This window comes from Sminthopsis crassicaudata, chromosome 3 (genome assembly GCF_048593235.1).
Source record: "Sminthopsis crassicaudata isolate SCR6 chromosome 3, ASM4859323v1, whole genome shotgun sequence".
Classification (NCBI taxonomy): domain Eukaryota; kingdom Metazoa; phylum Chordata; class Mammalia; order Dasyuromorphia; family Dasyuridae; genus Sminthopsis; species Sminthopsis crassicaudata.
Genome location: NC_133619.1, coordinates 648,352,808 through 648,380,772, shown reverse-complemented (window position 1 = coordinate 648,380,772; position 27,965 = coordinate 648,352,808). Strand labels below are relative to the sequence as shown.

General features: G+C 36.6%; 1 protein-coding gene across 1 annotated transcript; it reads left to right on the top strand.

The window, feature by feature from the left end:
• Positions 1–1,199: 1,199 nt before the first annotated feature.
• LOC141565044 (uncharacterized) lies at positions 1,200–27,965 on the top strand. The gene is made up of 2 exons (XM_074308055.1): positions 1,200–1,631; positions 21,880–27,965. The coding sequence occupies exon 2, from the start codon at positions 21,909–21,911 to the stop codon at positions 23,715–23,717; it is 1,809 nt and encodes a 602-aa protein (XP_074164156.1). The 5' UTR covers positions 1,200–1,631; positions 21,880–21,908; the 3' UTR covers positions 23,718–27,965.

The window sequence follows — 27,965 nt, the reverse complement described above, 5'->3', positions numbered from 1 at the left end:
ATCCCCCCTTTCCAGCCCTGTGGGGGAGGAGAGCTTCTGGGGCCCAGGCCTCTGGCTCCCCCGGACCGCGGCTGATCGCGGGATAAAGTGGATACTTTACCACAGGGAGAGCTCCCGTGCTGGCCACAAGGCGAAGGGCCAGGGCCACGGCCTCCCCTGCACCGGGGCCCCACCCCGAGGCCTTTAGGACAGGGAAGGAAACTAAAATTGGGTCCAACCCTTGGGAAAAGGGATTTTGGGGGGGCTTCCAAGTGGGGGGCCATCAGGCCAGTCTTGGGCAATAAATCTTTCCTCCCCTCTCCTCCCCCCTCCCCCAGAAGCTTAGCTTAAGAAAAGTTTGGTTAGTTTTGCTTTTCAAAGTCAGACTGTGGGAGGCAGAAATGGAAGCCGGGCCCAGGGTGGTACCCAGAGAGAGAGCTGCTCGTTAACATTTCCCATGGCCAGATAGTATAATACTCTCTTCTGCTGTGTTGGGGACACAGACCCCAAGAACCCCAAATCCCAGCCTGAAGCAGAAGGGCACTCTATGCACTTGTCCGCAGAAAAGGCAGGACCTCCCCCCTATTTTCAGGGCCATCTCTACCCCGTGAGCAGAGTGGTCCTCACCTGGTCCCCCCACTTTCAGAGGGAAAATATTGGAACTTAGCCTGTGTCACGCAGGCCAGGGGTTCTGAGCACCCAAATGAGGCCAAGCTGCCTCAAAGGAAAGAGGGGACAAGTTCCCATAGGCCTTTATCTTTGGGAAAAGGAAAATTTACCGGGCACATGAAGGGATACAACAGACACCGGGAATAATAAATGTGAAATAGAGGGGGAGAGCAGAGAAGGGGGTTTGGCCAAGAGTAAGGAAACCCTCCCCGCTGAGGGTGGGGGTGCGCTCAGCAGGCAGGCTGAAATGAAAAAATGAAAACTTCAGACCGAAAAGCATGGAGTATTTCTTACTGTGTTTCTTCTAACTCTTCCAGGAGAGTTGGAGGTGGGGGGCAAGTGGGCCGCTCAGGCAGTTGAGAATGTGGGACCTGAGTGGGGAGGAAAAGAAGGAGGGGAATGGCTGGGGGAGCCTGGAGGGATGTGGGAGGGAGACAGCCTTGTGAGGAACAAAGCGAATGTAGGGGTGGGGGGAGAGCTGGGAGATGCTGCTGAGGAAGAAAAGGGAGGGAGAGGGGCTTAGAGATAGGGGTGGGGAGCTCCCTGTGATCATCACTCAGGTGAGAGTGGCCCAGATGGAGTCAGAACCCTTTCTGGGACATTGGAATTCTGGGAAGGAGAGGAGTCATTCCCAAAGGTGCAGGGCAGTGAGCCAGGCTCCTGGGAGTAGAAGTACCCACCTATACCCCTTGGGCCAGATACAGAATTTCTGGGAGTTAAGATCTCTGCCTCCTTCTCTGAGCTGAGATCTCTCTGCCTCTTTCTGAGATGTCTTCTCCTCCTCCTGTGGTGCAGCCTCTCCCCACTGTCCTTGCCCTCAGAACTCTCTCTCATTTTGGGCAGGTCAAGATCCAGTCTGGGCAGGGAAGGCTCAGCCCCCGTCTCCCTCTCTGAGGTCCTTCCCCCCTCCCACCCCAGTTGACAGAAGACCCAAGCCGGGAACCAGAGACATGGCCCCTGGCACCCAGAAAACCTCTTCCCAGGTGAGTGCAGTCCCTTCCCAGAGCTGAGCAGCATCAGCCCAGGGGGAGTCCAAGGGAGCCCAGGAAGCTTCCTCCTGTCAGAGGGAGGGGGGCCCTGGCAGAGCTGGCAGCAGGGCAGGAATGGTCCTCCTGATGCTGCCCCTTTCCTGCCCCCTCAGGCCACACGGCTACTCCCAGGGCTCTGAGTCCTTTTCCTTTGCTTAGGTCTCAGGTCCCATCAATGAGCACTGAGAATGTGGCTCCTGAATGCCAAGCACTGTGCCAACCTCTTGAGGTGGAGGCAAAGGAAGGTTACAAACTAATGGTCCCTGTCCTCCCTGAGCTAACAATCCAGTTTGCAACAAACATCTCATCAAGGGTGTCCACACCAGCTCTGTACAGTGTAGACTAGAGGCAGTCTCAGAGAGAAGGCTCCACCAGTTTGGGGACTTGGAATGGCTCTTTTTTCAGAAAGTGAGACTTTAACTGAGATGGGAAGGAGGCCGGGAGGCCCAGGGGAGGAGGGAGGACATTCCCAGGGTTAGAGAAGCCCCTGGAAGCCAGAGTTATGGGATGGAGGGTCTTGGTCAAAGCTCATCCAGGAACCCAGTGTCCCTGGGTCCAGGAGGAGAAGGGGAAGAAGGTGGGAGAAGACTGTCCTGGCTTTGGGCGCTGGTTCTGTGGCATCTGCCATGAGCCATGGAAACATGATCTTTGATCCTGTTGTGAGAATTGTTAGGGTCCTTGCTGGGGATGCCCAGAGTAAGGGAGCGCAGGGTCCAGCCAGATACTGTACTGGGCTTTATTTGTCCTCTCAGGAGGGTGACATTTTGCATAAGTGTCTGAAGGACATATGTGTCTCACACAGATACAGTCTCTCCTTCTGAGCTACACTTCTCTTTGGCTCAGCTAGGTTTTGTCTTGTACCCAGACTCACAAAGAAGTTCTGGGTGGGATCTGGTTAGGGCACAGAGAAAGGAAAAGGGACATTACCCAGAAAAGAAAAAAAAGATGTGGGTTTGTGCATTTAGAGTTAGAGAGGTTAGTTACAGAGGTTTTTCCCATAGATCCATAGACCAGGCCAAGGACCAACTGTAGCTGCTCACTTCCAGAGCAAATGTTGAGTCACTCCAGGACTACTGAAGCAGCTACAGTGTCTACATTCCTCACTATAAATCTAGTTTTGATGGAAATGAGCTTATTCCACAGTAAATTATGTGGTTTTATTGAAAATCCCACATGTTTTCCTCTTAAGATAGTATATAATGTGTGACTTCCCTTTGTCGATCATTCCCTAATGAAAAATACTCTGAAAACTCAGCATTAAGAGACAATATGTTTAGACAATATGAAGATAATTCAGAGCATCATTGGATCAGAACGACAACTCTTTTCTAGGATCTGAATTCGATCATTCTAGGTGTCAAATTGATAAATGATTTTCTTTGTGAAGCCATTAAATACTTCTTTCAACTGAATTACTTTTATTTGATTGGCAATAAATTTATATAATTTGTTACTATAATTCTAATCATTCTTCATATATATGGTCATTTGAAAAATAACTCCTTAAGGCTGATCCAATGGTGATGTTAGGAAAGTAAATCCTATTTTAATCTAGATGTTCTGAAACCATGCTTTATACTGTTGGAATATTTATTTATTTATTTATTTATTTATTTTTATTAATTTTATACTTATAAAAATTTTTTTGACAGTACATATGCATGAGCAATTTTTTTAGAACATTATCCCTTGTATTCATTTTTCCAAATTTTCCCCTCCCTCTCTCTACTCCCTCCCCTAGATGACAGGCAATCCCATACATTTTACATGTGTTACAATATAACCTAGATACAATATATGTGTGTAAATCCAATTTTCTTGTTGCATTTTAATTGGATTCCAAAGGTTTAAGTAACCTGGGTAGATAGACAATAGTGCTAACAGTTTACATTCAATTCCCAGTGTTCCTTCTCTGGGTGTAGTTGTTTCTGTCCATCATTGATCAACAGGAAGTGAGTTGGATCTTCTTTATGTTGAAGATTTCCACTTCCATCAGAATACATCCTCATACAGTATTGTTGTTGAAATGTACAGTGATCTTCTGGTTCTGCTCATTTCACTCAGCATCAGTTGATGTAAGTCTCTCCAGGCCTCTCTGTATTCCTCCTGCTGGTCATTTCTTACAGAGCAATAATATTCCATAACCTTCATATACCATAATTTACCCAACCATTCTCCAATTGATGGAGCATTCATTCAGCATTCATCTTCCAGTTTCTAGCCACTACAAAAAGAGCTTCTACAAACATTTTGGCACACACAGGTCCCTTTCCCCTCTTTAGTATTTCTTTGGGATATAAGCCCAGTAGTAGCACTGCTGGATCAAAGGGTATGCACAGTTTGATAACTTTTTGGGCATAGTTCCAAATTGCTCTCCAGAATGGCCAGAATCTTTCACAACTCCACCAACAATGTATTAGTGTTCCAGTTTTCCCACATCCCCTCCAACATTCATCGTTATTAGTTCCTGTCATCTTAGCCAATCTGACAGGTGTGTAGTGGTATCTCAGAGTTGTCTTCATTTGCATTTCTCTGATCAGTAGTGATTTGGAACACTCTTTCATATGAGTGGATATAGTTTCAATTTCATCATATGAGAATTGTCTGTTCATATCCTTTGACCATTTATCAATTGGAGAATGGTTTGATTTCTTATAAATTAGGGTCAGTTCTCTGTATATTTTGGAAATGAGGCCTTTATCAGAACCTTTAACTGTAAAAATATTTTCCCAATTTGTTACTTCCCTTCTAATCTTGTTTGCATTAGTTTTGTTTGTACAGAAACTTTTTAGTTTGATGTAATCAAAATCTTCTATTTTGTGATCAGTAATGATCTCTAGTTCTCCTCTGGTCATAAATTCCTTCTTCCTCCACAGGTGTGAGAGGTAGACTATTCTCTGTTCCTCTAATCTATTTATGATCTCATTCTTTATGCCTAAATCATGGACCCATTTTGATCTTATCTTGGTATGTAGTGTTAAGTGTGGATCCATATCTAATTTCTGCCATACTAATTTCCAGTTTTCCCAACAGTTTTTTTCAAATAATGAATTTTTATCCCAAATGTTGGTATCTTTGGGTTTGTCTAACACTAGATTGCTATAGATGTACCCTTTTTTGTCCTTTGTACCTAATCTGTTCCACTGATCGACTGGTCTATTTCTTAGCCAATACCAAATGGTTTTGGTAACTGCTGCTATATAATATAGCTTTAGATCAGGCACACCTAGACCACCTTCATCTGACTTTTTTTTCCATTAAATTCCCTTGAAATTCTCGACCTTTTGTTCTTCCATATCAATTTTGTTGTTATTTTTTCTAGATCATTAAAATAGTTTCTTGGGAGTCTGATTGGTATAGCACTAAATAAATAGATTAGTTTGGGGAGTATTGTCATCTTTATTATATTCGCTCGGCCTATCCACGAGCACTGAATGTCTTTCCAATTATTTAAATCTGACTTTATTTTTGTGGCAAGTGTTTTGTAATTTTGCTCATATAATTCCTGACTTTTCTTTGGTAGATAGATTCCCAAATATTTTATACTCTCAACATTTGTTTGGAATGGAATTTCTCTTTGTATCTCTTGCTCTTGCATTTTGTTGGTGATGTATAAAAATGCTGAGGATTTATGTGGATTTATTTTGTATCCAGCAAGTTTGCTAAAGTTGTGAATTATTTCTAATAACTTTTTATTAGAATCTCTGGGGTTTTCTAAGTATACCATCATATCATCTGCAAAGAGTGTGGAATATTTATTAAACAGTGTTTACAAATTTAGCAATGGAATTAAGTATATTTTGCTTTAAAATTAATAGTAATTATTTCAACAGCTTTCTGTTAGCAAATGTATAAAGGAGACTATAAATTCTCCTTATGTAGGAAGCTCTTTAGCCTTTGGCAAATAGGTACTTTGAGACAAGGCCAGGTCTTAAAAATCCTAACAGCCTTGAGTCATTGTCTAAAGAATGTAATGAAGTGGTTTGATTAAATCCTCAAATTCCACCTAGTAGATCATCTATGGTCTTAACACGTTTGAACTCTTATAGTCTCAACTCAACACAGACTTCATTCAAAGTGGAACCCTTTTCTTGAATATAGTTATTATTAAAGATCTTGGAATGTAGAAAATAAGAAAATGTCACTTTGATTCCACATATTCAATAATAGAATGGAAGTTAAAAGTGAAATATACACTACAGGTAACTGATTCAGATGTATTTTTAAAAATCACAATGACAAAAAGAGTGAAGAGATTTTTATCTGTAAGACGGACAATTGCCTCCTAAAAAAGAACTCATGAAAAATCTTGAATAATCTTATTATTCTGCTGGAATTTGGAGCAAATGAAATGGAAGGAGCATTTTTTCAAGCATGGGTCCTACAGATAGCAGGTTGGAAAATAATGATGCCTTCCAAGATATCAAAGGATGTACAGTTGTGAGCACTCTTTTGTATGAGAGCCATGAGTCTGCTTTTTACTCATTCTCTTGACCCTTGGTCCCCATTGTTCTAGAGTTCTTACATGACACCGAAACAATTTCTTTTTTAGAAATAAACTGTTGATGTCTTTTTTATGCATTTGCTCAATTTCCAAGCCCTGGTTAATAAAGTATTCCATTTTTTAAAGAAGGAAGGAAACCTTCACTTCCCCACAGAGTGACTCTTCTGTTTCAATAATTCAAAATTGAAATAAATGAATATGTTCTATAAACAGTAGATAACTTTAACCATGACCCATCCTATCCAGTGCCAAATCAGCTCTTCAGTGTAAGATTAGGGAATGCTGGTTGGCTTGGCTGGAAGGAGTCTCATAGCCCTCAATTGTGGCCAGAGTGAGACTAATATCTCTAGGATTCTTCTATTGCTTTCATTTAGTTAAGACTATTTTAGGCTTTAAAGGAATTTACTGAATTATTCCTCTACTTTTTTCTTTTCTCAATGATTAATTTTCAGCTTTTTGGCCCCAGAATATAAAATACTTTTAAACTTTTTCCAAAATCTTCATAGAATTTTCTTAATATGACACATGACACTTGTGAACTTTGGACTGGATAAATTTGGTGTCTCTTTTCAGCTCTAAATCAAGTGACTTTTGATGGTTTAGGAGTTGGTGACATTCAAGGATATTATGGTGGACTTCACCAAGGAGGAGTGGGGGCTCCTAGACCCTTCTCAGAAGGAGCTCTACAAGGAGGTCATGCTGGAGAATGTCCAGAATCTGCTATTCCTGGGTAAGGACAATTTCTTGTCTTTTTTTAGAGTTAATGATCAGGTCATACTTAGCACAAGCAGGAGAGAATGGATCCATATTCTGGTACATCTCAGCTTTAGGAGTTGTGTACTTTGCAAAGTCTTCTGTATACATCAGTTCTCCATTCACTGTGGCCTTGCCTTGTAACCTTTTCAAGTGGAATCATTTAAACCAGTTCCAGTAGCTGGAGAGAGAAATGATATGGATATATTATCAGAGGAAAAACATGAAGCTCAAAAAGCAGAATTTATAAAGCCCTTCAAAAAAATCAAAAGAGAATTAAGGAAATATTAGCGGAAAAAAAAAAAGAAAAGTAGTACAAAGAATTCAAGAAAATTATGAAAAGATATATTGCTTGAAAATGAAAGAGATCCACAAACTTCAGGCAGAAAAGAACTTAAAAAAACCCTAGAACTGGGCAAGAGGAATTTATTTTACAAGACACCAAGAAATATTAAAAGTCATTTAATAATTGGTCATGCATAGGTAGGGCCAATATAATAAGGACAATTTTATCTCAATTCCCAATTTGATTTTCCCATTCAAAGGACCAAACTGATTTTACTAAATTAGAAAAAATGCATTTATTGGGAAAATCATAACAGCAAAAAGGAACCAATGAAAAACCATGCAAAGGAAAGAGAGTTAGCAGAGCCAGGTAACAAAGTATATTATAAGGTAGCAATTATCGAAACTATTGGGTACTGATTAAAAAATGGAAAAGTAGAGCAGTGAAACAAAATACACACAAATTTTGTAACACTAAGTAAATACTTTTGTACTTGAGAAATGTAAAAACTTGAGATTTTGTACAATTCATGTTTTGATAAAAATTATTGGGAAAACTGGAAAGTATGTTAGAAAGTGGGCTTACACCAATGACTTACAACTTTTATCAAAATCAGATCAAAATGAATAAACTACCTAAATCTAAATGGGGTTATTACAAGAAAATCTAAAGGACATGGAACATTTTATGTATTATATTTATGGTTTGATGAACTATTTATAAATAAACAAGAGACAGAGAATTGAGTGAAGTGTGATATGGATAATTTTGATTACAGTACATTACAAATGTTTTGTACAAATAAAAGCAATGTATCTAAGATCAGATGTAAGAAAACATTTTTTAAAAAATTTCTAGAGTGTTTCTTAGAGTTCTATCACAAATATATAAAGATCTTCGTGAAATCTAAAATAATGCATCATTCTCCTGTTCATAAGTGGTTAAAAGGATATAGACAGGAAATTTTCGAATAAAGAAATTCAAACCATTTACAATCATATGAAAAAAGTGCTCCAAGTTATTTTTCAGTATCATTGAGAAATACAAATTAAAACAATTTTTGATATCATTTTACACTTCTCAAATTGGCTAAAATAATTGTAAAAGTGATAATGGTATATTTTTCTCTTTTATTAATTTTTATTTTCTCCAATTACATGTAAAACTTTTTAACATGTATATTTATTTTATCTTACATATGAATTGTGTTTGGAGAAAAAAATGAAAACAAAAAGGGAAAAGGAACCAATGTGCAAAAATGTTTGTAGTACCCCTTTTTGTAGTAGAAGAAACTGGAAACTGAGTGGATGCCCATCAGTTGGAGAATGGCTAAATATATTATAGTGTATGAATGTTATGGACTATTGCTATTCTATAGGAAATAATCAGCAGGATGATTTCAGAAAGGTCTTACATGAACTGATGCTCAGTGAAGTGAGCAGAACCAAGAGAAAACTGCACACACTAACAACATTATGTGATAATCAACTCTGGTGGCTATGGCTCTTTTCAACATTGAGGTGATTCAGGCCAATTCCAGTAAACTTGTGATGGAGAGCACCATCTGCATCCAGAGAGAGGACTTTGGGGACTGAATGTGGATCACATTGTATTTTTACCTTTTTGTTGTTGGCTTCCTTTTTTTTCTTTCTTTCTTAATTTTTTCCTCTTTTTGATCTGATATTGCTTGTGCAGCATGATAAATGTGGAAGTATGTATAGAAGAATTACATGTTTCACATATATTGGATTACTTGCTGTCTAGGAAAAGGGGATGGAGGAAGGAAGAGGAAAAATTGGGACACAAGATTTTTCAAAGTTGAATGTTGAAAACTATCTTTGCATATATTTTGAAAATAAAAAGATATTATTTTTCTTAAAAAAAAAAAAAGGAAAAACCATGAGAAAACAAAGAAACCAGAAGAAAAAAGCAAAAGTGACCGTAACATGTTGTTTTACATTCAGTCTCCATAGTTCTTGCCATGAATGTGGATGATGTTTTCCATCCAAAATTTCTTGGGATTGTCTTGGATCACTGAAGCTCTAAGAACCAAGAATATTATTGTTTTGTTTTGATTTTTTTGCTAAGGCAATTGGGGTTAAGTGACTTGCCCAGGGTCACACAGCTTAACACAAGTGTTAAGTATGTGAGATTAGATTTGAACTCAGGTCCTCCTGACTTCAGGGCTGATGCTCTATCCACTGCACCACTTAGCTGTTACCCAAATATATTATTGTTAATCATCACAAATCTTGCTGTTGTTGTATATAGTGTTTTCCTGGTTCTGCTTGCTTTAGCATCAGTTCATATAAATTTTTCCAGGCTTTTCTAAAATCAGCCTATTCACTTTTTATAAAACAACATTCCATTACTTTCATATACCATAACTTTAACTGATGGCAGCTACTGATTTTCCCATTCTTTGTCACCACACACAAAAAGTTGGTATAAACATTTTTACATATCTGCATCCTTTTCCCTCTTTTATGATTTCCTTGGTTATAGATTCAATAGTACCACTGGTGAATCAAAGGGAATGCACATTTTGGGAGCCCTTTGAGCACAATTTCAAATTGTTCCCCAGAATGGCTGAATCATTTTACAAATCATAAAAAACAACCACATCCCCTCCAGTAATTATCATCTTTTCCTGTCATTTTAGACGATTTCAGATGTGTGGGGTTGTGCCTCAGAGTTGTTTTAATTTGCATTTTTCTAATCAAGAGCATTTGTTCATTTGAGTATAGATGGTATTAATCTCTTCATCTGAACATTATCTGTTCATATCCTTTGACCATTTATCAATTGGGTAGTGATTTGTTTTCTTACAAATTATCTTTTTGATTTGTAAGACATTTGATCCAAAAAAGTCTTTATGGATAGTCCCCCAAACAAGAATTAAAAAATAATGTAAGGTGATTGACAGTACATAGCTTCCTGAATAGCAGTACTGGGTTGACATTAATCCAAAGGAATTCTTTTTGTTTTCAACTGATAGTTTTAATTTTTTTTCTGATTACATTTAAATATAGTTTTCAGTGTTCATTTTTGTTAGACTTTGAGTTCCAAATTTTTTCTGCCTCCCTCCCTTTGCTCTCTCCTTCTTACAACAGAAAGCAATCTCATAGATTATACATGGATAAGCATTTGAAACATATTTCTATATGAGTTATATTATGAAAGGAAAATCAGAGCAAAATGGAAAAACCATGAGAAAGAAAGAAATAGGAAAAAAAGGTAAAAATGGTATGCTTCAATCTGCATTCATCCTCCATAGTTCTCTCTCTGGATGTGGATGGCCTTTTCCAACACAGATCTCGTGGACTTGTCTTGTTTGACTATATTGCTGAAAGAGCTAAGCCTGTCATAGTTGATGATCACAAAATCTTTGTTACTTTGTAACTTTGTCCAGTGTTCTCTTGGTTCTGCTCACTTCACTCAGCATCAGTTCATGGAAGTCTTCCCAGGCTTTTCTGAAATCTGCCTGCTCATCATTTCTGATAAAACAGTAGTATTCCATGACATTCATATACCACAACTTCTCCAGTCAGTCTTCAGTTGATGAGCATCCCCTCCATTTCCAAACCATTGCTACCACCAAAACAGTTACTACAAATATAATTTGTTTTCCTTTTTTTATGAACTTTTTTTGATACAGATCTACTAGTGACTCTGCTGGTTCAAAGTGTATGCATACAGTTTTATATCCCTTTGGGCATAATCTTAAATTGCTCTCCAAAATGGATGGATCAGTTCACAACTCCACTAATAGTGGATTAGTATCCCAATTTTCCTTCATTCTCTCCATCATTCCTTATTATCTTTTCCTGTCTCTTGAGAATGCTTTAGAACTGTTCAGCCCAATTCTCCAGTATCCTGGCTCTAACAGCATGTTATCCGCCATGTCCAGTGCATTTTCTTCAGTCATTGTAAAATCACTTTGAATTATTAGTGTCTGTAGGAAACTGAATTTTTATGGGGCTTTTTACTGAGCTTAGAATTTTGAATTTCTAAGCTTTGTTTGCACTTCGATTTTGGTGGAGTTAAAGGCTGACTTCTTAGAAATGATTGAAGTAACTAACTTGCAGACCCTATAGAGTTCTGACTTTTATTTTGTGCTATTTGAATTTCCTTATCATTTGCATCGGATCAGTTTGGATATTTCCAAATGTTATGATCCAAATGAGTTAATGTGGTACTGTAAAACAAATCTCTGAAAGCTGCCCAGTCTTTTCCATTGGAATGTTGCAAAGCCTGTGTTTCTGTCTAAGTTAAATAAACTGTTCTCTCATGGAGAATCACTCTACTCTGTTGACATTCAGTTTGATTATCGTCTTGCCTTGTGGCTGCCCCTTCTGTTGAATGTGAATGTTCAAGATTGAAGTGAATAAGTCTCTTATTGGAGCAACACTCTGTGGTGAACCATCTCCTGGTCACCTTCATATCCTCACTCCTTGCAGAGAAAATATCTATTAAATGCCAACTTTTGCTACAAGAATATATCCATGAAGTTTTACTCTATTGATGTTAGTAATGAGAAGGTCAGGAGTCACATAAGTCTTAAGTGATGATTGCTGTTGCTTTTAATTATCTGTGTATATCTTTTTTTGTACATATGTTTTATTGTTCATTTTCTTCAGATGTACAGGCCAACTTTGAAGGGAATGAGATAAATAGAAAGCTGGGAATTTTTGTGGAAGCCTGTGACCTGCAAAGATTCATGAAGGATGATCTCTGTGACTTTATTTTGACGAAAATCCATGACTCTAATATCCAAGTAGATAACACAAAGAGTGACAATGAATTGGAGGAATTTAGAAAGATATTCAAGCTATCTTCATTCCTCAGTTACTGTAAGAAAAGGAGCTCAGGGAATAACTGTCTTCTGGATAGTAAATATAGGAAATATTTTCCTGAACGGGTAGAGCTTTTTCGTTCCCTGGAGAAGCCTGCTAAAATACAAATGAATCCAGATAATCAAAGAGAAATAGCCTTCAGAAAGAGTTCAGACCTCATTAGACATCAGAAAAATAATAATGGGGAAATGTTTTATGTGGGTAATCAAGTGGGGAAGTCCTTGAGTCAGACCCCTAAATTCATTATGCATCAGCAAATTCACATGAGAAACCAACCTGATGAGTATAATGAATGTGAAGCAATTTCATCCCATCATTCATCTCTTCCTTACCAATCTAGAGTTGAATTTGGAATGAAAAGGCATGCATTTGGTGAGTGTGGGAAGTCCTTTGGTCAGAACTCAAATCTTAGTAGACCTGAGAAGAGTCATACTGAAGAGATTTATAAATGTAACAAATATGGGAAGATATTCCCACAAAGGTCTAATCTGCATAAACATCAGAGAATCAATATTGGAGAAAAACCTTATAAATGTAATCAGTGTGGAAAGACTTTTCGATTCAGTTCCATTCTTATATATCATCAAAGAATCCACACTGGAGAAAAACCTTTTGAATGCAATCAATGTGGAAAAGCTTATAGAAAGAGGTACCTTCTTGCTGAACATCAGAGAATCCACACTGGAGAGAAACCTTTTGAATGCAATAAATGTGGAAAGGCTTTCAGAAAGAGGAAAGTTCTTGCTAAACATCAGAGAATCCACACTGGAGAGAAATCTTATAAATGTAATCAATGTGGAAATACTTTTGGAAATTATTCCATTCTTGCTGAACATCAAAGAATTCACATTGGAGAGAAACCTTTTGAATGTAATCAGTGTGGAAAGGCTTTCACTCAGAAGGGAAATCTTGTTGTACATCAGAGAATCCACACTGGAGAAAAACCTTTTGAATGTAACCAGTGTGGTAAAGCTTTCACTCAGAAGGGAAATCTTACTGTACATCAGAGAATCCACACTGGAGAGAAACCTTTTCAATGTAATCAATGTGGAAAAGCTTTTGGATATAGTTCCATTCTTGCTGAACATCAGAAAATCCACACTGGAGAAAAGCATTTTGAATGTAATTACTGTGGAAAGGCTTTCCGATATATTCACAGGCTTACTGTTCATCAGAGAATCCACAATGGAGAGAAATCTTTTAAATGTAATCAATGTGGAAAGGCTTTTAGAAAGTATTCCATTCTTGTTGAACATCAGAGAATCCACACTGGAGAGAAACCTTTTCAGTGTAATCAATGTGGAAAGGCTTTCACAGTTAAGGGAAGTCTTGTTGACCATCAGAGAATTCATACTGGAGAGAAACCTTTTCAATGTAATCAATGTGGGAAGGCTTTTACACGCAAGGGATATCTTACTGAACATCAGAGAACCCACACTGGAGAAAAACCTTTTGAATGTAATCAATGTGGAAAAGTTTTTACATCAAAGGGAAATCTTAATATTCATCAGAGAATCCACACTGGGGAGAAACCTTATAAATGTAGTAAGTGTGGGAAGGCTTTTCGATACAATTCCATTCTTGCTAAACATTACAGAATCCATACTGGAACGAAACTTTTTTAATGTACTCAGTATGCAAAAGCTTTTGGAAACAGGTCAGTTCTTCCCAAACATCAGAGAATCTGCCCTGGAGAAAAATCTTTTTGATATAATCAATGTGAAAATACCTCTAAGAGCTTCCATCTTGCTCAACTTTAGAGAATCCTTCATGCAGAGAAATCTATTGATTGTAATTAATAGACTTTCACACAGAAATCCAATCTTGCCAAACTTCAGGGAATCCACACTGGAAAAATACCTTATGAATGTAATCAGTGTTCAATGATTTGACACTGAGATCTAATCTTTTTAAAAAATAATAGCTGGTGGGGCAGCTGGGTGGCACAGTGGGTAGAGCACCAGCCCTGAAGTCAGAAGAACCTGAATTCAAATCTGACTTCAGATACTTAACACTTCTTAGCTGTGTGACCCTGAGCAAGTCACTTAACCCTAATTGCCTCAGCAAAAAAAAAAAAAAAAAATAGTAATAATAATATTAGGTTTTTAATTTTCAGCATACATGCAAAGATAGTTTTCAACTTTCACACTTATAAAACCTTGTGTTCCAAATTTTCTGTCCCATCCTTCCTTCCCCCATCCTTTTCCCCTAGACAGCAAGTATTCCAATATAGGTTAAACTTGAACAATTCTTCCAAACACATTTCCACATGTATCATCCTGCAGAAGAAAAATCAGATCTAAAAGGACCCCCCCAAAAAAATTAGGAAAAAAAAAACCCAAGAAAGAACTCACTTTAAAAAAAAATGAAAACACTATGTTGTGATCCACACTTAGTTTCCATAATCGTCTGTCTGGATGGATTTAGATGGTTCTCTCCATCACAAATCTATTGGAATTGACCTGTGTTTTCTTATTATTGAAAAGAGTCAAGTCCATCACAGTTGATCATCACATAATCTTCTTGCTTTGTATAGTGTTCTCTTGGTTCTACTCACTGCATTCAATATCAGTTCATTTAAGTCTTTCCAGGACTCTCTGAAATCATCCTGCTGATTTCTTACAGAATAATAATATTCCAGAACATTCATGTACCATAACATATTACCACTCTCCAACTGATGGACATCCACTCAGGTTCTAGTTCCTAGCCAGTACAAAAAGGACTGCTACAAACAACTTTACACATATGTGTCCTTTTCCCTTTTTTATGATTCTTTGAGATACAGGCCCAGTAGAGACAATGCTGGATCAAAAGTTATGCACTGTTTAATAGCTCTTTGGACATAGTTCCATATTTCTTTTCTTAATAATTGGATCAGTTCACAGCTCCACCAACAATGTTTTAGAGTTCCAGTTTTCCCATACCTCCTCCAATATTCATCATTATCCTTTTCTGTCATTTTAGCCAATCTAAGATGTATAGAGTAGTAGCTTATGTTGCCTTAAATTTGCATTTTTCTGATCAACAGTGATTTAGAGTATTTTTTCATATGACTAGAAATGGTTTTAGTTTCTTCATATGAAAATTGTCTCTTCATATCCTTTGATAATTTATCAACTGGAGAATGTTTGTATTCTTATAAATTTGTGTCAATTCTCTATATATTTTAGAAATGAGGCCTTTATCAGAAACACTGGCTATAAATTTTTTCCCAGCTTTGTGCTTGACTGCATTGATTTTGTTTGTACAAAACTTTTAAAAAGACCTTTAAATTTAATATAATCAAAATTATCCATTTTGCATTTTATAATGTTGTCTATTTCTATTCCTGGGTGCATTTGTTTTGTTTGTACAAAGCTTTTAAATTTAATATAATCAAAATTATCCATTTTACATTTCATGTTTTCTAGTTCTTCTTTAGCCATATATTCTTTCCTTCTTCATAGATCTGTGAGACAGATCTTCTTCTCCTAATTTGTTAATTGTGTTAGCCTTTATACCTAAATTTTGAACCTGTTTCAACCTTACCTTGGTATAAGATTTTGGGTTTTGGTCAATGGCTTATTTCTGCCATGGTATTTTCCTTTTTTTCCAGCAATTTTGGTCCCATTGTGAGTTCTTTTCTCAGAAAGTAGAGTCTATAGGTTCATGAAACACTACATTACTAGTCATTGAGTATTGTGTCTTTGAACATCTTATTCCACCGATCCATTACTCTATTTCTTAGCCAGTACCAAGTGTTTTTGATGACTACTGCTTTGTAATATAACTTTGTATAGGGGACAACTAGACTACCTGCCTATAACAGCTTTCTGTTGGGAAATGTACAAAGGAGACCACAAATTCTTATATAGGAAGTTTTTTAGCCTTTAGCAGATAGGTACCTTGGTAAAAGGCCAAGTCTTAAAAATCTTAACAGTCTTGAGTCACTGTCTAAAGAATGTAATGGAGTGGTTTAGGAAAATCCTCCAATTCTGCCTCATGGGTCATCTATGGTTGTAACAGCATCAAAAAAAGAGCCTAGACATCATCTTTCAAGAAGTTATTAAGGAAAACTGTCCTGATATTCTACAACCAGAGGGTAAAATAGAAATTTAAAAAACCCACTGATCCTCTCCTGAAAGAGATCCCAAAATGAAAACAACCAGGAATATTATTGTCAAATTCTGGGACTCTCAGTTCAAAGAGAAAATACTCCAGGTATCCAGAAAGAATCAATTCAAGTAGAGTGGAGTCATAGTCAGAATAACAAATGATTTAATGCTTCTACATTAAAGAATCAAAGGGCTTGGAATATGATAGTTGGGAAAGCAGTGAAGCTGGGATCACAACCAAGAATTACCTTCCCAGCAAAACTGAATATAATCCTTAATGGGAAAAGGTGTACATTCAGTGAAATAGAGGATTTTCAAACATTCCTGATGAAAAGACCAGAACTGAATAGAAAAGTTGATTTTCAAATATAGAACTTATATGAAACTTAAGGAGATAATCAGGAAAGTGACAACAGAAGGTATTTAATAAGATTTATCTGTTTAAATTCCTACATGGGAGGATGATTCTTGTAAGTTATTAGAACTTTCTCATTATTACAGTTTGAAGAAATAAAGAGAGAAAGCCCAGATGTGAGTTGAATATGAAGGAATGCTATTTAACAAAAAGATCAAATGAAGGGAGGAGAAAGGAATGTACTGGGGAAAGGGAAATTGAGAAGTGCAACAGTATAAATTATCTGCCATTAAAAAAGGGGAAAGAAAAAGCTTTTCATTAGAGGGGAAAAGGGGTACATGAGTCAGTGAGTGAGTGAACCTTGCTCTTATTAGAATTGGCTGACAAAGAAAATAACACACACTCAATATGAATAGATATCTATCTTATCCTGCAGGAAAAAAAGAGGGGAAAGGTGATAAAAGAGAGGACATATTGGAGGAAGGAATGGTCAATAACTAAATACTTTTCAGGACTGGCAGCTTGAAAGGAGGTAGAGAATAAAATAAATGAGGAAATTTACAGTGAGCAATATAAAAAAAAATTAAGCAAGTTTCTCTGATAAGGCCTTATTTCTCTCTTTTTAATTAAAGTTTTTAATTTTCAATTGTATATATTTCAATTGTATATATATATATATAGATATAGATATATATAGATAATTTTCAACATTACCCTTGCAGACCCTTGTATTCCAATTTTTTTCCTTCCTTCTCTCCACCCCCTTCCCTAGATGGCATGGAATCTAATATATTTTAAATATGTGCAGTTCTATATCAATGTTGCACAAGAAATATTAGATCAAAAAGGGGGAAATTGAGAAAGAAAACAAAATGCAAGCAAACAACAACAAAAAGAGTGAAAATAATTTGTTGTGATCCACACTCAGTCCCCAACCTATGTGGGTGCAGATGGCTCTCTTTATCACGAGACCCTTGGAACGAGCCTGAATCACCTCACTGCTGAAGAGCCACATCCATCAGAGTAGATCACAACATGATCTTGTTACCATGTACAATGATCTGTTGGTTCTACTTACTTCACTTAGCAATAGTTTGCATAAATCTCTCCAAGCTTCCCTGAAATCAAACTACTAGTTATTTCTAAAAGAACAATAATATTCCATAACATTCATATACAGCCATTCATTCTCCAGCTGATGGGCATCCCCTCAGTTTCCAGTTTCTTGCTACTACACAAAAGGTTGTCAAAGACATTTTTGCACATATGAGTCTCTTTCCCTTCTTTAAGCTCTTTCTGGGATACAGGCCCAGTAGAGACACTGATGGATCAAAGTGTGTAGGCATAGTTTGATATCCTTTAGACATATTTCCAAATTGCTCTCCAGAATGGTTGAATCAGGACACAACTCCACCAACAATGTATTAATATCCCAGTTTTCTCACTTCCCCTCCAACCTTCATTCATTATCTTTTCCTATCATCTTAGCCAACTGAGAGGTGTATAATAGTATCTCAGATTTGTCTTAATTTGCATTTCTTTGATCAATAGTATTTAGAACATTTTTTCATATGACTAGAAATAATTTCAATTACTTAATCTGAAAATTGTCTGTTCAAATCCTTGGACCATTTATCAGTTGGGGAATAGTTTGAATTCCTATAAATTTGAGTCAATTCTTTACATATTTTTGAAATGAGATAAGACTTTATTTCTCAAACATAAAAGGAACAGAATCAAATATATAAAAAATAAGAGTCATTCCCCAACTGATAAGTGGGATAAAAAAATATAATATATGCCTTAAGGCCATAAATTTATGCTTATCCATTGACCTAACATTGCCATTATAAGACATGAATGCCCAAAAGAGATTTTTAAAAATGAAAGGACCTATATCTACAAAAATATTTGTAGAACCTATGTTATCAGTGGAAAAAAATTTGAAATAGAAAGAATGCCCATCAGTTATTGAGTGGCTGAGAAATTGGGGTGTGTGATTGTCATTAAATATTATTCTTTGGGAAATGATGAAAAGATGCTCTCAGAAAAAAACCTGGAAAGTCCTCCATGAACTCAAGCAAAGTTAAATGTTTTGTATACAAAGTAATAGCAATGTTCTGGGTTGATCAGTTGTAAATGACTTTGCTTTTTTCAGTAGCACAATGATCCATGACTACTCTGAATGTCTTATGATGAAAAATCTTATGCTAATCAAGAGAAGAAATTGATTATGCCTGAATCACCCTTGTTAGGTTCGTACTAAGTGCTAATGAGATAATGAGATGATAGGTTCTTACTAAGTGCTAAATCCAGTACTTAACAATTCTCTAGTTCACACCTTTTGGTTCTGGACTTTAAGGGGAGTTTTACCCCTTTGAACTTCTGGGGAGGAGCTTACATGTTTTAAGAGGAGCAAGTTCATTGGTTGAAGTATTTTTTCCCACAAGCCCCTGAGTTATTCCACACCCATTCTCTGGGAGGATAAAAGAAGCAACGTTGACCTACTCTAGGTCAGAATTGGGATGGCTCGTTATAGGAAGAAGAGTCTGGCTGGGAGATTGAGTTGAGACAGCAAGATCTCCTCCCAGAGAGCAATCTGCAGTTTCTGGAGACAACAGAACATTATTTTTGTATCAGGCTCAGATGAACTATATCCCAGGAAACTAGGATTTAATTTTATGAATAAGCGTCTGTCAATCAGTGATCTTAGAAAGATCTTGAAGGGCACCATGGGACTGAAGAAAAGCAAATGTAGACTTTATTCTCTCACCCTCTCTTTCTTTTTTTATGGTCAAAGTGGGTATATGTTTTATTTTTTTTAATAATAGATTTTTCTCTTTCAAACTATATAACTTTCAGCATTCACCTCTAGAAATCCCCATGCTCCAAAGCTTTCTCCACCTCTTCATGCATGCCCCCCTTTTGCAGATAGTAAGCCGTCCAATACAGATGAAACATGCAGTTTTTTCAAACTTATCTCCATATCCATCATGCTTCACAAGAAAAATCGGGAAAAGATCGTTGTCTCTTTAAACTTTATTTTTCATCAGGTTTTTTTTTTTTTATCAAGATGGGAGATTTATATTTTCTTTCACAACATGATTTTTATGGAAATGTTTTGGATAATTTCACATGCGTTTTCTTAATAAGGGCTGAAGATGGTGTTAAGGAAGAGAATCTGGAACAGAAAAGTTTTTTACATGTGTTACAGTATAACCTAGATAAAATATATGTGTGTAAATCCAATTTTCTTGTTGCACGTTAAGTATTGGTTTCCGAAGGTATAAGTAACCTGGGTAGATAAACAGTAGTGCTAATATTTTACATTCAATTCCCAGTGTTCCTTCTCAGGATGTAGTTGTTTCTGTCCATCATTGATCAGCTGGAAGTGAGTTGGATCTTCTTTATGTTGAAGATATCCACTTCCATCAGAATACATCTTCATACAGTATTGTTGTTGAAATATATAGTGATCTCCTGGTTCTGCTCATTTCACTCAGCATCAGTTCATGCAAGTCTCTCCAAACCTTTCTGAATTCATCTTGCTGATCATTTCTTACAGAGCAATAATATTCCATAACCTTCATATACCATAATTTACCCAACCATTCTCCAATTGATGGAGCATTCATTCAGCATTCATCTTCCAGTTTCTAGCCACTACAAAAAGAGCTGCTACAAACATTTTGGCACACATAGGTCCCTTTCCCCTCTTTAGTATTTCTTTGGGATATAAGCCCAGTAGTAGCACTGCTGGATCAAAGGGTATGCACAGTTTGATAACTTTTTGGGCATTGTTCCAAATTGCTCTCCAGAATGGCTGGATTCTTTCACAACTCCACCAACAATGTATTAATGTCCCAGTTTTCCCACATCCCCTCCAACATTCATCATTATTTGTTCCTGTCATCTTAGCCAATCTGACAGGTGTGTAGTGATATCTCAGAGTTGTCTTAATTTGCATTTCTCTGATCAGTAGTGATTTGGAACACTCTTTCATATGAGTGTATGTATACAGTTTCAATTTCATTATCTGAGAATTGTCTGTTCATATCCTTTACCATTTATCAATTGGAGAATGGTTTGATTTCCTATAAATTAGGGTCAATTCTCTATATATTTTGGAAATGAGACCTTTTTCAGAACCTTTAACTGTAAAAATATTTTCCCAATTTGTTACTTCCCTTCTAATCTTGTTTGCATTAGTTTTGTTTGTACAGAAACTTTTTAGTTTGATGTAATTAAAATCTTCTATTTTGTGATCAGTAATGATCTCTAGTTCTCCTCTGGTCATAAATTCCCTCCTCCTCCACAGGTGTGAGAGGTAGACTATTCTCTGTTCCTCTAATCTATTTATGATCTCATTCTTTATGCCTAAATCATGGACCCATTTTGATCTTATCTTGGTATATGGTGTTAAGTGTGGATCCATATCTAATTTCTGGCATACTAATTAGAACAGAAAAGTTTTGAAGGAATGGAAAAAAAGTTTTAAATGTAACTGGTGAAAAGAGTAAATTAATAAATAAGAAGACTGAGAAAAAGTTGACATTTCTTGTGCACATAGGAAATATGTTTCTCATGCTTGGGGAAAAAAAGAATGCTATAGAACTATTCTGTCCATCTCTCCTGGATCATGTTTCTTTCATTGCTCAATGTTGCTCCATCTACGCTGAATTGTTCAGATACAGCATAAGTCCTTGACCCATATATAGTCTCAGGAATTGTAAAAGCACTTTAAATTATTGTTGTCAGTATAAAACTGATTTTTATGTATCCTCTTATTGAGCCCAGAATTATGAATCTCTCTTAAGTTTTGTGTTTACCTAGCTTTTGGTGTACCTATGTCTTTTTAAAATACTGCATTCATAGAAAGGATTGAAGTAATTTACTTTCAGGCCCTGTACAATTCTGACTTTTATTTTTACCATCTGAATTTCCCCATTATTTTCATCAAACCAATTTGGATATTTCCAAGTGTTCTAGTCCAGATGAATAAATGTAGTGTTGTATAATAGATTTTTGAAAGCTGACCAGTTTATTTCTGATGAAATGTTGCAAAGCCTGTGTTTCCCTCCAAGTTAGAAATAAACTGTTCTCCCATGAAGAATCACTCTAATCTGTTTACATCCAGTCTGGTAGGTATCTTGCCTTGTGTCTGCCACTTTTGTTGAATGTGAATATTTAGCTTGGAGTGAATAAATTTCTGATGGGACCAGTACTCTGTGGTGAACATCTCCTTGGTCATTCTCACATCACACACACCTTCTTAAGTAACCATTGCTTTTGCTTTTAATTATTTGTGAATGTCTTTTCATGGATTTACATATAATTGTTCATTTTCTTCAGATGTGGAGACCAAATTTGAAAGGAATGAAATGACTAGAAAGCTGGGATATTTTGTGGAAATCTGTGACCTGAAGCGATTCATGAAGGATGGTCCCTGTGACCTCACTTTGAGGGAAACTCATGACTTTAACATCCAAGTAGATAATCCAAAGAGTGACTATGAATTGGATGAAATCAGAAAGAAATTCAGACAATCTTCTTTCCTAAATCATTGTAAGAAAATGAGCTCAGAGAATAACTGTCTTCTGGATAGTGAATATCAAAAATGTTTTGCTGAACAGGTAGAGCGTTTTCATTCCCAGGAGAAGCTTGCTGAAATACTAATGAATCCAGATAATCAAGGGGAAATGTCCTTCAGCAAGAGTTCAGACCTCATTAGACAGCAGAAAAATGATACTGGAGAAATGTGTTATGGAAGTAATCAAGCTGGGAAGGCCCCTAAGCTCATTAGCCATTGGCAAATTCACAAGAGAAAACAATCTGATAAATATATTGAAAATGAAGCAATCTCATCCCATCATTCATCTCTTCCCAACTATTGTATAGTAGATCCTGTAGTAAAAACATATGCATTTGGTGAGAATGGGAAGGCTTCTGGTAAGAACTCAGATCTTGATGAACCTCAGAAGATTCATATTGGAGAGTTTTATAAATGTTTTGAATGTGGGAAGGCATTCCCACGAAAGTCTAATCTTCGTAAACATCAGAGAATCCACACTGGAGAGAAACCTTTTGAATGTAATCAATGTGGAAAGGCTTTCACAAAGAAGTACCATCTTGTTGAACATGAGAGAATCCATACTGGAGAGAAACCTTTTGAATGTAATCATTGTGGAAAAGCTTTCTTACGAAAGAGAAAACTTACTGTACATCAGAGAATTCACACTGGAGAGAAACCTTGGGAATGTAATCAGTGTGGAAAAGCTTTCATACAGAAAATAAGTCTTGAGGAACATCTCACAATTCACTCTGGAGAGAAACCTTTTGAATGTTCTCAATGTGGAAAAGCTTTCTCACGCAAGGGAAATCTTACTGAACATCAGAAAATCCACACTGGGAAAAAAACTTTTGAATGTAATCAATGTGGAAAAGCTTTTGGAAACAGTTCCATTCTTGCTAAACATCACAGAATTCACACTGGAGAAAAACCTTATAAATGTAATCAATGTGGAAAGGCTTTTCCATTCAGTTCCATTCTTGCTTATCATCAGAGAATCCACACTGGAGAGAAACCTTATAAATGTAATCATTGTGGAAAAGCTTTCTTATGGAAGGGAAACCTTATTGAACATCAGAGAATTCACACTGGAGAAAAAACTTTTGAATGTAATCAATGTGGAAAGACTTTCACACAAAAAAAGGGTCTTGGTCAGCATCAGATGATCCACACTGTAGAGAAACCTTATAAATGTAATCAATGTGGGAAGGCTTTTGTATACAGTTCCATTCTTGCTAAACATCAGAAAATCCACACTGGAGAGAGACCTTTTGAATGTAATCAATGTGGAAAAACTTTCAGACAAAAGGGACATCTTACTGTACATCAGAGAATTCACACTGAAGAAAAACCTTTTGAACATAAGCAATGTGGAAAGGTTTTCAGTAAGAGGAATGTTCTTGTTAAACATCAGAAAATGCACACTGAAGAAAAACCTTTTGAATGTATTCATCGTAGAAAAACTTTCAAACAGAAGGGACCTCTTACTGTAACACATCAGGAAATTCATGCTGAAGAAAAACCTTTGGAATGTAATCAATGTGGAAATTCTTTCACACGCAAAAAAAAATCTTGGGAAACATCTCAGAATCCACACTGGAGAGAAACCTTACAAATGTAATCAACGTGGAAAGACTTTTGGACACAGTTTCATTCTTGCTGAACATAGAAAATCCACCCTGGAGAGAAACTTTTTGAATGTCATCTATATCGATAGACTTTAACACAGAGGTCCACTCTTGCTCAACATCAGGGCATTCACACTGGGAAAAAAAAACTTTATGAATGTAATCATTGTTGAATAATTTACACTGAACTCCAATTTTTTTAAAGTAATAATGGGTTTTGAATTTTCAACATAGATGTAAAGATAGTTTTCAACATTCACCTGTGCAGAACCTTTTGCTTTAAATTTTTCTCCCTTCTTCTCCAAATCCCTTTCCCTACGTAGCATGTAATCCAATATAAGTTATAATTTTTGTAATTTTTGTAAACATATTTCCACATGTATTATGCTCTTCAAGAAAAAATCAGATCAAAAGGGGCAAAAAAACAAAACAAGCAAGCAAACAACAAAAAAGATAACAATGCTATGTTGTGGTTCACATTCAGGCTCCATAGTGTTTTCTCTGGATATAGATGGCTCCCTCCCTCACAAGTCTACTGAATCACCTTATTGTTGAAAAGAGCCAAGTCCATCACAGGTAATCATCACATAATCATCTTCTTACTATGTGCAATGTTCAATTGGTTCCATTCTTCTCTCAGCATCAGTTCAGGAAAGTCTTTGCAGCCTTTTCAGAAATGAGCCTTCTGATCATTTGTTATTGAAATATAATATTCCGTTAGATCCACATACTATAACTTTTCTGCCATTCTCCAACTCATGGACATCCATTAAATTTCCAGTTCCCTGTCAGTACTGAAAGAGCTGCTGCAAATATTTTTGCAAAAATGGATCCATTCCCCTCCTTTGTGATATCTTTGGGATACAAACCCAATAGAGATACTCCTGCACCAAGTGTGGGCACAGTTTGATAACCCTTTGTGCTCTTCAGATTGTTTGGATCAGTTCACAACTCCATCAACAATGTAATAGTGTTCCATTTTTTCCATATCTCCTGCAACATTTATTATTATCTTTTCTTGTTATCTTAGTCAATTTAAGAGGTGTAAATTGGCACCTCAGTTTTCTTAATTTGCATTTCTCTAATCAATAGTGATTTTTTTCATATGGCTAGAAATGGCTTTGATTTCTTTATCGGGAAATTGTTCATATCCTTTGACTATATCCATTGGGGAATGGTTTATATTCTTATAAATTTGAGTCAATTCTCTATATATTTTAGAAATAAGATCTTTATCAGAAGCACTATTCATAATCCCCCCCCCCAGCTTTCTACTTTTCTTATACTCTTGGCCACATTTGTTTTATTTGATAAACTTTTTCATTTAATATAATCAAATTTTGCATTTCATAATGTTCTCTAGTTCTTTTTTGGCCATAAATTCCTTCATTCTCCACTAATCTGAGACATAGACTATCCCTCATTCCTCCAATTTGTTTATCATATCACCTATTATGTCTAAATCATGAATCCATTTTGACCTTATCTTGTTATAGAGTGTTAGGTGATGCTCAATACCCATTTTCTGCCAAAATATGTTCCAATTTTTTCAACAATTTTTGTCACAATGAGTTCTTGGCTAGAAGCTGGAGTTTTGGGGTTTGTAAAACACTAGATGACTATAGTCATTGAGTACTATATCTTCTGAACCTATCTATTCCACTGATCCACTACTCTATTTTTCATCCAGTACCAAATGGTTTTGATGACTGCTGCTTTGTTTTATAGTTTTAGGTTTGATACAGCTAGGATGACCAGTGCAGGAAATCTATCCACTGACTAGATAGTCATAAGCTGGATGATGTCCCTTGGCTTGGGCCAGGGAAGATGGGGCTTTTCAGTGATCAAGATGAGCTATTTCTTGGGTTGGGCAAGTGGAGACCGAACATCTCCAAGAACATTTCAGGGAGGACTTGGGGGCTTTCTACCGTCCCTCGAATTTTTTCCCCATTAATTTGTTTGAGATTTTTGACCTTTCTGTTCTTCTGGATGAATTTTGTAGTTGTTTTTTTCTAACTCTTTAAAATAATTTCTTGGTAGTGTGATTGGTAGGGTGCCCAATTCATAAATTCATTTAGGTAAAATTGTCATTTAAAAAATATTACCTTAGCTTATCCCTGAGCACTTCACATTCTTCTAATTATTTTGAGCTAACTATTTGTAGAAAAGTATTTTGTAATTTTGTTCATATAGTTCCTGGTTATTGTCTTGACAGGTAGACTCCTAAATATTTTATATTATCTACAGTTATTTTAATTGAGATTTCTCTTTCTATCTCTTTTTACTGAACTTTATTGGTAACATATAGGAATGCTGATGATTTGTGTGGGGTTATTTTATACCCTGCCACTTTCCTAAAGTTGTTCATTGTTCCTGGTGGGTTTTTTTTTAACTAGATTTTCTAGTATTCATTGAATTCCAATTTTGCTAAATATCAGAAAGTCCAAACTGGAGCTAAACCTCATAGTGTGGTGAACATAGCAGAGCTTCGACTTCCCATTCTTAACATATTTAACAGAAGAGGTTGGTTCCCCACTTCAGGGAAATCTTGTGCATTATGTCAAAGTGGTGATGTCTTCCAACAACAATCATTTCTTATTTCCCATCTCAGAATTCATATAAGATAGAAATCTGATCATTGTCATGAATAAGATATTCAAATGGGATTCAGATTTTTATTTTTGCTGAAATCAATGTGAGGAACAGTTCCCTGGAGACTCAGTGTAGGAAGGCTTTCAACCAGAGAACTTTTCTCACTTTCTCTCTCAGAATTAATTGAGAAGTCTTAGAAATAGATTCATGTGGCTGTGTTTTTCCCTGGAGGAGGAGCAACCTTATTGCTAATGGAAGGAAGATGGATAAAGGCAATGCTTGTAGGACTATCCTCTGGAGAAATCATGCTGTAGATGAAACTTGGGGAATCTCATTCACAAGGGAAGGTCTCTTTCTACAGCACAGCCTTCATTAGACTTTCAACAGAATTAAATATTCATGAAATAGCTGAAATTTTCCATCCTGTTGGGGGGAGGGGAATCACACAGAACAGCCTGCAGGAGAAACTGAGGCAGAGGTCTGAGCCCTAAACCCTTTATTAGAGAATAGTTCCCCTCTAACTAAGTAGATCCCAGACTTCCCTCTCAATCTGAGGTACCACCTTCTCTCTGGGCTATATTTCCATAATACCATACAATTATGGTATAAGTAGAAAAGTATTTCATTGGTTACTGTATAATGCAAAGACTAAAATATGCATACCATCAGGGCCATAGGGTTTCAGGATGACCAGTGCAGGAAATTTATCCACTGATTAGATGTCATAAGCTGGATGATATCCCTTGGCTTGGGTCAGGGAAGATGGGGCCTTTCAGTGATCAAGATGAGCTATTTCTTGGGTTGGGCAAGTGGAGATCGAACATCTCCAAGAACATTTCAGGGAAGACTTGGGGGCTTTCCACCGGGCCAGATTGGCATGTGGGGAAACAGGATGGAGAGAGTTCTTGTCGTCATTCTCAGATACTGAAGTTATGGAAGTCGGCCTCGTGCTGTTATGGAAATAGTTTCTATTATATATACAAGTATGAAGTCTGCCCAAAGCCTCTAACAGAAGGTCCATGACTGTATGATTCCTACAACAGTGAATTACTTGTTCTTGTCCTTACTATTAAATGACTATTAAATATTACTAAATGAAAAATTAGCAATAATCCTTTTCTACCATAAAATCATAATGGAATTATTCATACTGATTCAGGATTGAGTGAGGGTCCCCAGTAAGTCAGCTTTCTCACTGTGCATAAAACTCAGTAGATGTAATATTTTTTCTCTTCAGTCCTGTTTGTCATCTCTCCTCAATTGTTCTTGATGATCATAAACTATCATTTCTTTAGCCATTCCCCAATTACTTGATGTTCACTTTGTTTTTTTCTGTGCTTTCAGGCATAAAAGAGCCTTGTAAAAATGTTTTGCTAACCTGACATGAATTTCTGTAATTTTTCTTTACGCCACTCAGTGGCACCCTGGATTAAATGTTGTGTTGGGAACCAAAAGGCCCGAGTTCCAATTCCTTCTCTGGCCTTCCAGGCTGTACATTGTATGTAGGCTTGTCATGTAACCTGATCCTGCCTGAGTTTCCCCATCTCTCCAGAATGGGGAGAACAAGGGCATCTGCTCCCCAGGGTTGAGATGAGGAATACATTGAAGAATAATTATGAAACACTTTGCAAACATGAAATCATTATTGG